Source organism: Falco naumanni, chromosome 1, assembly GCF_017639655.2.
Source record: "Falco naumanni isolate bFalNau1 chromosome 1, bFalNau1.pat, whole genome shotgun sequence".
NCBI lineage: Eukaryota > Metazoa > Chordata > Aves > Falconiformes > Falconidae > Falco > Falco naumanni.
The window spans coordinates 59,146,225-59,159,056 of record NC_054054.1 but is presented as its reverse complement, the minus strand read 5'-3'; the positions used below and the strand labels follow the sequence as shown (position 1 = coordinate 59,159,056).

Genomic DNA, 12,832 nt, shown 5'->3' with positions numbered 1-12,832 from the left:
AAAACTGCACGCAAAACTTGTGATGAACCTTTAAAAAGATCGTGCTGCAGCACAGCTCTCCCATTTACTTTCCTGCTACATTCAAGTTATGAAACTGTGGGGAGAAATACTAGTTTCGTGAAGCAAACCTGCATAGTATGTGGCTGTTGTAGACTGTGACAGTTTTGTTGAAACAGAAGCTTTCTTCCTCAGTTTCCCCATATATTAAAAACTGGGATAAGTTTTTCATGGAACACTTTGCAGACTGGGTCATGGAGTTGCTGCCATATTTCTTTGTCATATTAACACTGCAAGTTCCACTGGATTTGGCACTCTCAGAAACAAATCCTTCCTTCTCAGAAACTATTAGTCACTAAAATTACTAAACCTAGCTCAGGGGTCCTTGAACTACGGCCCGCGGGCTGGATACGCCCCCCCAGGGTCCTCAATCCGGCCCCCGGTATTTACAGACCCCCCCCGCCCCCACCCTGCCGGGGGTTGCGGGGGGGAACCAAGCAGCCGCAGATGGCTGCCTGCCACTGCATCCGCACACTGGGCCCCTGGTTAAAAAGTTTGAGGACCCCTGACCTAGCTCCTTTGAAATAAATGTAATGCCTTTTTACTATTAAGTTTGTAACATAGAAGAATTCCCAAATACCTGCAAGTTCAGCTCTCATAAAACTTCTTCCTGCATGCAGTTGTTCCTTAATCACTGAAAATGTTACAATTTTGATGCTCCATTTGAGCAGCCTCTGACGACTGACTTTTCTATATCAAAGGAAAAGATTGAATTTGATTGGTTTATGTTTGACTTTCAGCCTTTCTGTAATCTGTGTAGTTTTATAATTTTTGAATACCTAAAAGTAGGTACTTGTTGAATTAAATACTACTTTTAATTTTACGTTCCTTCTATCACTATTAATACATCATGCACATTCTTTATTCAAAATATGTACAGCTGGAAAACCAAAAGCTTCCTGCTGAAACTTTGTAATGAGTAAGTGACTGCTTTAAGAAACAGCCAGGTTAAATAACTTTCTCACAGGAGATCACGTTCTAATAGGTATCTTAATTGTTACTGTTTTGTGTGTCTGTTATAACAATGTGCTCAAGAATAAAATATAGTAAGAAATAAATTATAGCTGTAAATTACTATATGCCAAATGCTTTCTGTTTGCATAAATTTCTAAATAGAATGTGTTATACTACTGAGAAGTCTATTTTACATCTGTTCCACCTTCAAATTTACGAGAGCCTTTTAGGTAGAAGTTAAAATAAAAATGAAAAGCTGAATCTGAATTCAGAGTCAGAAAAAGGGTTGTATTGGTTTAGTCCAGACTTATTTATCATGGCATTTAATAAAACAATGTTCTTTTGAACTCTCTGTCATGTAAAATGAGATATTAAGTCCAGGTTATGACGTTAATGGAGACTGCATTAGAGAAGGTAGGAGGGCAGAGCAGTAGGTTGGAAGAGAGTGGAAGATTAAGAGCAGCTTATAGAGAAGTGGAAGCTTGAGTATGCTCTAATGAAGAACCTGTTTATTCCTCCAGAGTCACGTTTTGATATTTTTTTCTTCTCTTATAGGCAAACGTACAAATGTCTACCACAAGACTAAAGTGTGATATGTTATGTTTTTTACCATAAGCACTCATAAAATGAGCTCCATTGCAGACAGGTATGTTAATAAATACTGAGAGTTTTAAAGGAATTACTGTTTAATGCTTTCTTTACTAGTCTCTTTCTATAGTTCACATACACAGAATATTAAATTTATGCAAGAAGTAAGAGGAGTGAATTTTCGGCTATTTTTGACAACGTTAACTTTGGTAGTTGTTAGATGTGTTATTTTGTATTGGAAATACTGAGTTTTGTTTGTGTACTGTAATACTCAAAAATATCATTTTCAGCTATGGAACAGCATCTGTGCAAGTTGAGCTGGTTTATAATGTTTACTTGGATTTATTTTTTTTAGTACTTCAGTATTTGATTAAGGAAAACAAATACATTTAAACAATTAGTGATGCAGCAGATGAGAGTAAAGTGACCTGCTAACCTATTTCAAGGGAAAAGTAATAGCTGAGACACGTTTTCTACTTGGTTCCTTGAGCAGGACTTTCTTAGCAGCTTAGGTGAACATCTGTCCTTAATATTCTGTGAATTACCATTTTTGAGACTTCAGGCAATGAAACTTGCATCAAATTTATAGAAAGTTAAACCACATCAAAATAAATAACAATAAAAGTAAAGGGTAAAACTTCTAAAATGCTTCTTTGACTTGTCAGTTCTTTTAGTGAAGTTTTGTGGCATTTCACTGAGTCTTCAGCCTTTTGAATATATTAATTCCTTTTAAAAGCTTTATGTAGTAGCATACAAAATAATTACTTGCTAACATCATTGCTTATCATAAGGTACAATTGATTGATGATTTATCAGTTATAAATCAGAGAGATGAGGTAAGCTTTTTAGAAATATGGTTACTTGGCTTAAGGGAAGGAAACAGGATTAAAAAAAAGGTGGACATAGAGATCAATGTGAACAGCACTAAAACAGACTGAAAGCAGACAGAAGTTGTTAAAGGAATAAAATGTGAATGTCCATTATACAGCAGTTTTGGAAAACAGAGGAACAGTTTTGACTTGACTTCTAAAACAAAAGGAAATGGAATAAAGGGCTTTTATGAAGTATACTGAGCCATCTTCAAAGGAAAACACGTTCTCATTTTGATATTTTAATACCTCTTCAGCAGTATGCAGACAGGTGTCAAGTTGAGGAAAAGCTATGTGATACTTGTTGAGAAAGCAAATATAATGAAGTAATCACTGGTTTTATTGATATTAATTGTATATTTATAAAATTACATATGTGGATGAGGTATGAGCATATTCCTCAGCCCTCTTCCATTACTAATACTACAGTATTTAAGAAAAAATGTACTTTCTTACTATAAATACTTCCAATAATTGGAATAGAAGTTTTCAGTAGGTAAAAATAAGTTATATATGTTCTCTGTCATGTTCTCAAAAGGGAAAGGTAATGCAAATAATCCAGAAGAGACAGGAAAATGAAACAGTGTTCAATTCAGTGTTTGCATAGGGTTGTAAGTTCTCATTAGAAATAGTCTCAAAATCCTTTGAGTTGTTTCAGAAACGTAAGGGGTTTTGCTTTCTTTCTAGTAAATGTTCTACAAGGAGAACTTACAGCAGAGTTGGCTTCAGGTTATTGGTGATGGTCCTTGTTAGACATCACAGTAAAACAGTGCTTTGGTTTCTTGATGTAATGGAGATGATGATTAATGAGCTCTTCCCCCCACCCCCTTCATTATGATTGGACTCCACAAGAGAGAAATTTTATACTCTCAACATTTATTTCTCTTCGTTTTTTTTTTCAGAAATGATGGAAGCATTTTTGATGGGCTGGTGGAAGAAGATGACAAAGATAAAGCAAAAAGGTAAGTTTTTACGTTATTTAAAGCTAAGAAATGTCCTGTACTTGTACACTTCAACTTATGGGGGTGATTTCTAAACAATAAAAACGTGATTCTTTTATAAATAGTCATATTACTGAACAGCATTTCTTTTACTGTTATTCTTCAGATATATTGTGTATTTATAACTGTGGTTCAATGATTTGTATTTTTGTAAAAGAGTGCTTTATTCCAAAGACTTAGCTATAGCGCTCTGTGAGAAGGAGGAAGCCACCCTTCAAAAATGGTGTCTGAGATACAGAATAAGTGTGCTTGTGACACTCCTCACAGCAGGAATTCTTAAGGGGCTGTTAGCATCAGGAACCTGGCAGCAGTATGCAACTTACTGTAAGAAAGTTTCATAGGTGTTATAAAATGTTTCCTGTTCTGTTCTTCAGAGTGTCTAGGAACAAGTCTGAAAAGAAACGTCGAGATCAGTTCAATGTACTTATCAAAGAGCTGGGTTCCATGCTTCCAGGTAATGCTCGGAAGATGGATAAATCCACTGTACTGCAGAAGAGCATTGACTTTTTACGGAAGCACAAAGGTAATTATTTCTAATAATTAAAAAATATTTGTAAATTCTTGATTTTTTTAAATGATATTCACTTAGTACATAAAACATTAACAATTTTGCAGCTCCTTTAAGGAAATTGTAAAACAAATGTAAATAGCTCCTGAAGAAAGATGTTTAATATCACAATTTAGGTAGCACAGATATAACTATGATTTGACTTGTATCTTGCAAAAGTCAGTACTAAATTTTGGTTTGTCCCATAGTTGTCAAAGTCGTCTGTTTCATAAAACAAATAATTTATTTTTGAAATAACCTTGAAGTTTTTTGTTCTGGGCAGATGGAGACCTTTAGGATTAGTTGCTTCATAAGGTGCAGATTGTCAAAATTTTACTTCACAAGAAAACTGCTGATCCATTTCAGTGGAAGTACTTGCTGGAAGGACTTTGATATTTAGATAAGACTGGTTTGAACAGTTGGTTTGTCTCTCCAAGGTCCACATAAAGCAAGATAAATCACTCGAAAACATAGTCTGAGGGAACTTAATGCTCCCTCTCATCATGTCAGGTATCTACACAACTGGCTGCTTTAAAAAAGATGATAAGGCGGGAGAGCATTGTAGTCTCCAGCAAGCATTACTAGGTAGGTTGTTTGATGAGAGAGGGTGGCATGCAGTGGGCATACAAGCAAGCAGCATGGGTGTCTTATTTTTTCCTATTAGCTAGAAAAAAACACCAGAAAATCTATAAATACTTTTAGCTGAACTTTCTAATATCAAGACATATCCACTGATGTATAAACCGATGAGTGTGTGTGTGTGTTGTTTTGTGAACTGTCATATGAAATGTCAAAATGATGAATGTCTTTGAATATCCTTCCTATGTTTTGTTTCTCTGGTTGTTTGCATCAGCTGGTGCTGGGATACACCCAGATATGTTGCACTGAAGTTCATTACAGATCATTAGTTCTGTCATGAAAAAACTATTCCACCAAGTGTACATTTTTTATGGCTGTTTGATATTTATGTATTTTAAAAAATCCCTGTTTCTGTGCCTACACTTGTTCTTAATATGGCACCTTGTGGCTCACAATGCTAAAAACAAGATTAAAAATTCAAGAAAATTAACTCTTGCTAGTTAACCCATTTCCGCCAGTAATTTCTGAGCATCCATACTAACTCAAAAGCACTAGGGACAAAAGAAGCAGCTATAAGTTTAGAAAATAAAATAAGTTAATCTATTAAGTGGATTAGTAGGTATGTATTTATCAACAGTATGTGTGCTAATTTAAAGTATGTTAAGGTATGATAAATATTTTTCCATACCCTAGCATGTCTCTTCCATTAGTGTTATGGTTCAAGTAGCACCAGATGTGTACCGAATAGTGCCATTAAAAGGGTAAACCTAACAATTAAAATGGAAAGGGAGGTGGGGTAATTTGTGTGAGAACTCATAAATTAGGGTTTTTTTTACCAATTAAATTTTGATTATGCTGTTTCAATATTCTGAGACACGTTTGTCTCATAAGAGAAAATAAAGCAGTGTGCAGGCTCCTTTTCTGTAAAAGTCAGTTCTGTGGGTTCTAAGGCCTTTGTAAAAATTGGTTCTGTTTCAGAATCATGCTATCATGTATTGATGATTCCTATCATAAAATGTAGAGTGAAGAAAGAACACGTAGTCAGCAAGCAGCGTCAGTCATACTTTATTTTTCAAAGTGCTTTCTGAGAGTATTTTTTAAAATTATTGTTATTATTTATTTTTTTTTAGGATAAAGGGGCAAAAAGCAGCTCTGCAGATGGATGTCTGTTAGGTCATGGTGCATTTGTCCTTCACCTGGTGGGACTTTGTGTGACTGCACCTATCATGTTAAGGACTCTAAAGCTCTGGCTGCCAGTGTTTACTAGCATTGCTCTGCACTGGTTTACATTAAAGTGTTTTGGACAAAATGTTGGCAAAGTTCAGAAACATATTTTGCCTCCTGGGCTGCCTGGATCTGTTGCAATAAAGCAGAATGACCCTAGCAGTAAATTAATTGTTCAGTGCTGATTAGCTGCTTTATTGTTGAAAATCCTACTGTGTTCAGCCACCAGGTTTTGATTAACAGCATTGCTTCTGGTTCTTTCTGGACCATTTCCATGTTGGCCAGACTTGGTACTCTGGTGGCAGCTCCAGATTGGCCAGTGTGGGTTCTGTTTCTCATTGGGAAAAAACAGCAGGCTAAACGCACTGAAATTCTATTACTGAGAGCTTGTCCTTGGCTAATGCTGCCTATCATCTTCCTTTGAATTTTTAAACAAGAAATTTTTGAAAATTATGAAATACTGAAGAATTCAGCTGTTTATAATTACAACTAGTAGATTGATACTCATACAACCCACAGATAAATACTACAGATCTTGGCCCAGCTGGCAATTTCTTTTGAGGATACTCAGTGCTGATGCAGAGTTGCTTCAGATCCTGGATCTGAAGATGGAGTTTAATGTGCAAGTTTTGTTATCCTCTGTCTGGTATCTGTCTCAGGAACGTGGCCTCCGTGCCCTTTATCTTTGAATGCAACCTTCTGCCAGAATTTTTAGGCATTTCACTGAAGTTACACATGTGAAACAAGTTCTTTCTATGTTACTTGGGCTTTGTTTTCAATATCATACTTGTTCTAATTACCGGAAATGTAAAAGGACACCTGTACGTGTGGTAAGATAATTCAGAATGGTTTGTTAAAGGCATGAACTTAAGCTTTTATTTAGTATAAATTCCTTCGACTGCGGAAGCCAGACTGACTTTTTCTTTAATTTTGAAGTAGGATGGTTATATGGACCAGAATGAGCCAGTGAATCAAACTTTTCCAGTTTTGAAGTGGAGATTATCTGTTTCCTGTGGACCAAGTGCATTAAGTTCCTTGAATTTTGCCTCTGCTTTGGTGGCAGATCTTTTCATTTCTGTGTCCTTTGACTTGCCCCTCAGCATTCAGTATTTATTCTGACTGACAAGTTAAATTTGGTGTAATACTTAGGCTGTCCTTATTCTCCAGCCCACTTTGTGATGCCATTTCAAAATAAATAGCAAAAGCCTGATCGATTTATGTTTTTTGTGAGATCTGATCATTCAAAGTTCTGGTCCATCTTATTTGTTGATATTTCTTTTCCCCTGTTCTTGCAGCTTTCCACTTCTTGCCAGTTTCTTGCATGAAGTTGCTGCTGGTTTACTTACTTTTATTTAAGTCTAAAGCTTTTTTGTAGTTTTCCTCCTTCAGTCTGGGAACCAAAATTCTGGACTGTTCCAGCCCTTTGCATATTTCACTCAGTTGCAGGTTTTCTGTATTCTTTGAGCCATCTGAACTAACAAACTAGCTTACAGCTTTGTACAGACTTGTCCTTTAGAAATCATAAACCTTAAAGACATGGTTTGGTTCTTTCGATTTGCCTGAATGCTTTATTCATGATTACTTGTTCAAGGTTGTTCTTACAACCAGCACTTCTGTAATGTGGTTGTTACTCATCAAAACTGCAAATACTACGTGGTTTTGCTTCTTGTTTCAGTTATCAGTTGATAAGGATGCACCAGCTTTCAGAACCTGGGATTTTTTTATTACTATTTTTTATTTATTTAGCAGCTGTTATTTCTCTTACCTATGTATGGCATGTTAATCTATATATTTCTCTTAAGTCCTACAGTAATCTCTGTTCAAAATTCATCTCTGTGTATGAATCGGACTGTAATTCTGCAGTAGAGTCTGTTACACAGCTCTTAACAGTCTTTGTTGAAACTACTCTTTTTGTAATGTAGCCTTATGTCTTTACAGAAAAGAGTGGGAAGAAGAGAAAGGACAGCAACAACTTTTAGTGAAAAGGTTAGAATGACCAGGATTGGCCAAGATACTTGAAGATTAGGCATTTTAATGTTCTAAACTGATCAGGAATTTTGGCTTTCTAAATCTTTGAAAACAACACTCAATGATACATTTTATTATGGTCTCAGAGGAAAGAGTATTTTTTCCATTGTCAAAATCCATTACTTACTGTCATAAACTTCAGCATTACCTTGAAATTTGGCAGGACTGTAGCACAAACTGGTAGAAGGAAAGAGAAGACAAATCTGGTTATGACATAGAGGAGAAGACTTTTCTTTTAAGGAACATCTATATGTAATGCATTAACAACAGAGGAGACTGGAGAACCTTCTGCCATTTCCTACTGTGTGTATGTAGCTTAGTGGGACAATAATGGCTTTTGGGAGTGTGAACCCTTATATTGTATTTATGTTACATTGTAGAAATTACTGCACAGTCAGATGCCAGTGAAATTCGACAGGACTGGAAGCCGACATTCCTTAGTAATGAAGAGTTCACACAGTTAATGTTAGAGGTATATTATTCCTGTTTTTCTGGGAGTAGAGTATTTCCTTACAGAGAGCCATTCCTTGATGAAATTTTTCAGTTTGATGGTATAACTTTTTATTTTCTTATTTCAATTGTAACTGTATGTTTTTATTAAAATTAAGTCAAAATTCCTAATGCATGCATTGTAATGCAAAACAATTTTTCTTCTAACTGCATTTTCGATTACATAAAACATTATAACAAAGCAAGTCCACAAATGAACATACTTACTGTCAAAGTGGATATTTTAAATTATCATCTTAAGGAGGGTGCTAGTTAGATAAAGAATTGTTATGCATAAATAAAAAACTTAACCATAAAAAAAGGCTCAACACATCCACGTAACTTGTAAGCAATAAAGTGTTTAATTTCTTTGCTTTTTGCACTTTCCAAAAATGGTGTGTGAACATTACTTTGCTAAAGATGATTACATGAATAGTTGGATTGCTACTACAAATAAACTTCCAGTATAACCTATCATTTCCTTGGAAATAAGGATAAGTCATTTGTATCTTGATAGTGAAACAATTTTTAGTAATAGTTAAATTATTAAACTAAATGAACAAGCACTTTCTATTTTTATTCTTTAGTTAAAGCTTTTGTTTGAGGCAGATTTAAAAAGCAAAAAGTTCTGATTTTCTGTACTTATTTTTTCCAATAATTCTCTGTGATGAATTTGCATAATTTTTTTCCAACGAGTTAGTAAGTTGCTTCTGTTTTTCAAGGGGTTTTTTTAGCTGTTTTTGGCATTTCCTAAGTCCTCTTACAAAATACGTGTTCACAACTAGTGTCTGTAAAGCTAGAACTGTATGATACAAGAAATGTTTTCAAAGATGTGAGCTTTAAAATTTCCTATTTAGAAATACAGTTCTGTCATGCTTTTATGTTTGGTAGCGTTCAGCTACAAGGTAGGTTGTTATGTTCAGTGGGAATAAGTTTGTGGTAAGCAGAAGATGAGGCAGGCAGAGCTGTATCGCACAATTTTCAAGTCTCAATAAATTGTTGCTATAAGTTTCTTTTGAGATTGGGAAGACTGAGATTTTAAACTTCCACCTTTTTTGCTTTTTTTCTCTGGCTCATTTTTCTGAGTTTTGTGATGTTTGAAGTGATGATGGAGTTGAAGATAACATGCAGGCATAGTGGGAGTGGGGAAACAGTGGCTAGCTGTATACAGGCTTGCTTCTGAAACCATAGATTATTTAAGAACAGAACAGCATGGGAATTATAAAGTTTATAGTGTAAAAGCAGACTAAGAAGTAGTAATGAAAGGCATTCTTATTTTTATAGTAAACTAAAATTGATGTAAATTGTTCTCCATGTTGAATATAGCTTAACATTTTTAATATGCTCTGTTTCTTTTTATTTAACTGCCTATTATGTTTAATTTCAGGCTCTTGATGGTTTTTTTTTAGCAATTATGACAGATGGAAATATAATATATGTGTCTGAAAGTGTAACTCCCTTACTTGAACATTTGCCAGTAAGTACAAATTGCTTTCTATAATGTATCAGTTTGTCTGTGGATGGTGTTCTGCTATGGGTACTAATGAACCGTTAGCCTTTTTGGCATTATAGAGGATATGTATGCTTTGTTGTAATGCTTTTGCCTTTTCTTCAGCACAGCTTTCTACTGGTCTGTCTCCTATATTAAACATTTACTTTGGAAATACAGAATACAGTCAGCACTATGTTAGGCAGGATTATGAAGTGCCAGACTAGCATCAGTTTCTCTTTAACATAACTGAAATAACAGTTGACAGCAGGACACCCTTTAGAGTTCACACCTATCACAGCCTCTACGTGAGTCAGAGGGTTATTGCTAAAAAGTGATATCCTTGGAATTTTTTTAAACTACTTTTTTACTCCTTTCTTGCCAAAGAACTCGTAAGACATGCATTGCTGCCGGTTCTGCTTTTTAAGCTAGATACATACTTTGGGTTATATCACATTCACTCATCTTTAATCTTAGTGGCATTGCTCACTGGTAAATTTAACATTGTAGTTTTTAAAGTTACCTTTGAATAATGTTGTTCTGAAATGAAGCAGATTAGTACTCAAAACGCAAACAATTGATGAGTGAAACAGTGAGTTCTTTTCCAGAAGAGAAGGACAAATGACTGTTAAAAGGATAGGTGCCTTGCTGTGTTTTTGTAAATATCTGAGTTATTTACATGCTGAGTATTTTGTTAAACTTGGAGTGGCGTATTTAAAAAATGATTCTGCAGAACATGAATACCCCTAAGGTATGCATGGTATCAGCCTGCAAATTTTGAAAAATGTACCGGTAATTATGGTTAGTTTTTTTAAAAAAAGTCGAATTTATCAAGTTCTCGGAGGCACATTTGTACTTTGCTTTTAGGTGTGATTTATATGTTGCAACCATACATTCTGTGATCACTGTTTTCTGAATACTTAATCAAATGCATTTGTGCACATGATTAGTTGTTCCATTGTTCAATTTTATTGCATTCATCTCTGTTGTTCCCAGTTTTGCGTACATAGTTGTGGAACTAATTATGAAATAATGTTGTGGGTTGACCCCAGCCGGCAACTAAGCACTGCACCAGTGCTTGCTTGCTCACTCCCACCTGAAGGGATGGGGGAGAAAATTTGAAAAGTAAGAAAAACTCCTGGGTTGAGATAAAAGCAAAAGTCATGCACAGAAGCAAAGCAAAACAAGGAATTCATTCACCACTGCCCATCAGCAGCCCGGTGTTCAGCCACCTCCAGGAAGGCAGGGCTCCATAATGCCTAACAGTTACTTGGGAAGACAAGCGGCATCAATCCAAACATCTCCCCCTTCCTCCTTCTTCCCCCAGCTTTGTATGCTGAGCATGACGCCTTATGGTTTGGAATATCCCTTCGGTCAGCTGGGGTCAGCTGTCCTGGCTGTGTCCCCTCCCAACTTCTTGTGCACCCCCAGCCTGCTCGCTGGTGGGGTTGTGTGAGGAGCAGAAAAGCCATTGGCTCTGTGTAAGCATCGCTCTGCAGTAACTAAAACATTCCTGTATTATCAATACTTTTCAGCACAAATCCAAAACAGCACCATACTATCTACTATGAAGAAAATTACCCCAGCCAAAGCCAGCAATTGTATTTATAAAATCAATTGCAATTGGATATAATTATTGGTAACATGATAACCTATATGATGTAGGGAGGGTCTGTCTTTTGTTCCAAGAAATTATTTCAGTGTAGAGGATGCCACTGACAGGTTACAGTGCCCTAAAACAACTCCCTATAATTTCTAATTAAAATGCTTCTTTACATGGAATTTTTGCATCCCAGGGAAGTTAATACAAGGCTCCATTGTACTTCAATATGTATTTTTATCTGCTTTTCATTTAGTGTTTTTCATTAAAGGTTTTGCAGTGCCAAAATTAAGACATAAAAGTGAGATTTTTTTCATGCAGAATATTCATGTGTATTCCAGCAGGTGGCTTTGTTGAGTCAGTAATGTTCTTCTGAATTGTGGAATTGTTTTGCATTTAAATAGTAGGCTTTGTGACATTATACATCTTGCACTAGTTTAATGCTTATGAAATCTTTTTCTTTCAGTCTGATCTTGTGGATCAGAGTGTATTTAATTTTATCCCAGAGGGGGAACATTCAGAAATTTATAAAATACTGTCTTCTCATCTGCTGGAAAGTGGTTCATTGACACCAGAATACTTAAAATGTAAGTAGTTACTGCAGTTTAACCTGTGTAGGCAGCTCAGACCCCACAGCCACTCACTCGCTCTCCCTAGTGGGATGGGGAAACAGTCAGAAGGGTAAAAGTGACAGAACTTGTGGGTTGAGATAAAGATGGCTTAACAGGTAAAACAAAAGCCATGTACGCAAGCAAAGTGAAATAAGGAATTAATTTGCTACTTCCTATCAGCAGGCAGGTGTTTAAAAGCCATTTCCAGGAAGGCAGGACTCCATCGTGTGTAATGGTTACTTGGGAAGACAAATGCTGTAAGCAGAAATGTCTCCCCGCTTCCTCCTCCTTTTCTTCCCCCTTCCTCCTCCTTTCCCCAACTTTTATTGCTGAGCACAGTGTCGTATATGGTATGGGATATCCCTTAGGCCAGGGGTCCTCAAACGTTTTAACCAGGGGGCCGGCGCGCGGATGCAGTGGCAGGCAGCCATCTGCGGCTGCTTGGTTCCCCCCCCCAGCCCCCGGTGGGGGGGGCGGGGGGGGTCTTTAAATACCGAGGGCCGGATTGAGGGCCCTGGGGGGCTGTATCTGGCCCGCGGGCCGTAGTTTGAGGACCCCTGCCTTAGGTCAACTGTCCTGGCCGTGTCCCCTCCCAGCTTCTTGTGCACCCCCAGCCTGCTCGCTGGCAGGGCAGTGTGCGAAGCAGAATAGGCCTTTGCACTGGGTAAGCACTGCTCAGCAATAGCTAAAACATCCCTGTTATCAATGCTGGTTTAGTCACAAACCCAAACCACAGCAACATATGAGCTGCTATGAATAAAATTAACTCTAATCCAGATAAAACCATTACAGTGGT

The 12,832-nt window shown here is 36.6% G+C and overlaps 1 protein-coding gene across 7 annotated transcripts in view; it reads left to right on the top strand.

The window, feature by feature from the left end:
- The window catches only part of CLOCK (clock circadian regulator), a 67,800-nt gene that overhangs the window by 30,278 nt on the left and 24,690 nt on the right, over positions 1-12,832 (top strand). For 5 of the 7 annotated variants that reach the window (XM_040595858.1, XM_040595832.1, XM_040595826.1 and 2 more), the window contains 6 exons: positions 1,567-1,657; positions 3,371-3,430; positions 3,844-3,992; positions 8,228-8,319; positions 9,724-9,813; positions 11,892-12,012. In XM_040595858.1, the coding sequence (XP_040451792.1) occupies positions 1,611-1,657; positions 3,371-3,430; positions 3,844-3,992; positions 8,228-8,319; positions 9,724-9,813; positions 11,892-12,012 (559 nt within the window). In that variant the 5' untranslated portion in view covers positions 1,567-1,610. Of the gene's footprint in view, positions 1-1,566; positions 1,658-3,370; positions 3,431-3,843; positions 3,993-8,227; positions 8,320-9,723; positions 9,814-11,891; positions 12,013-12,832 lie in introns of those variants that run through there. The other 2 variants (XM_040595866.1, XM_040595875.1) reach the window with 2 other exon arrangements.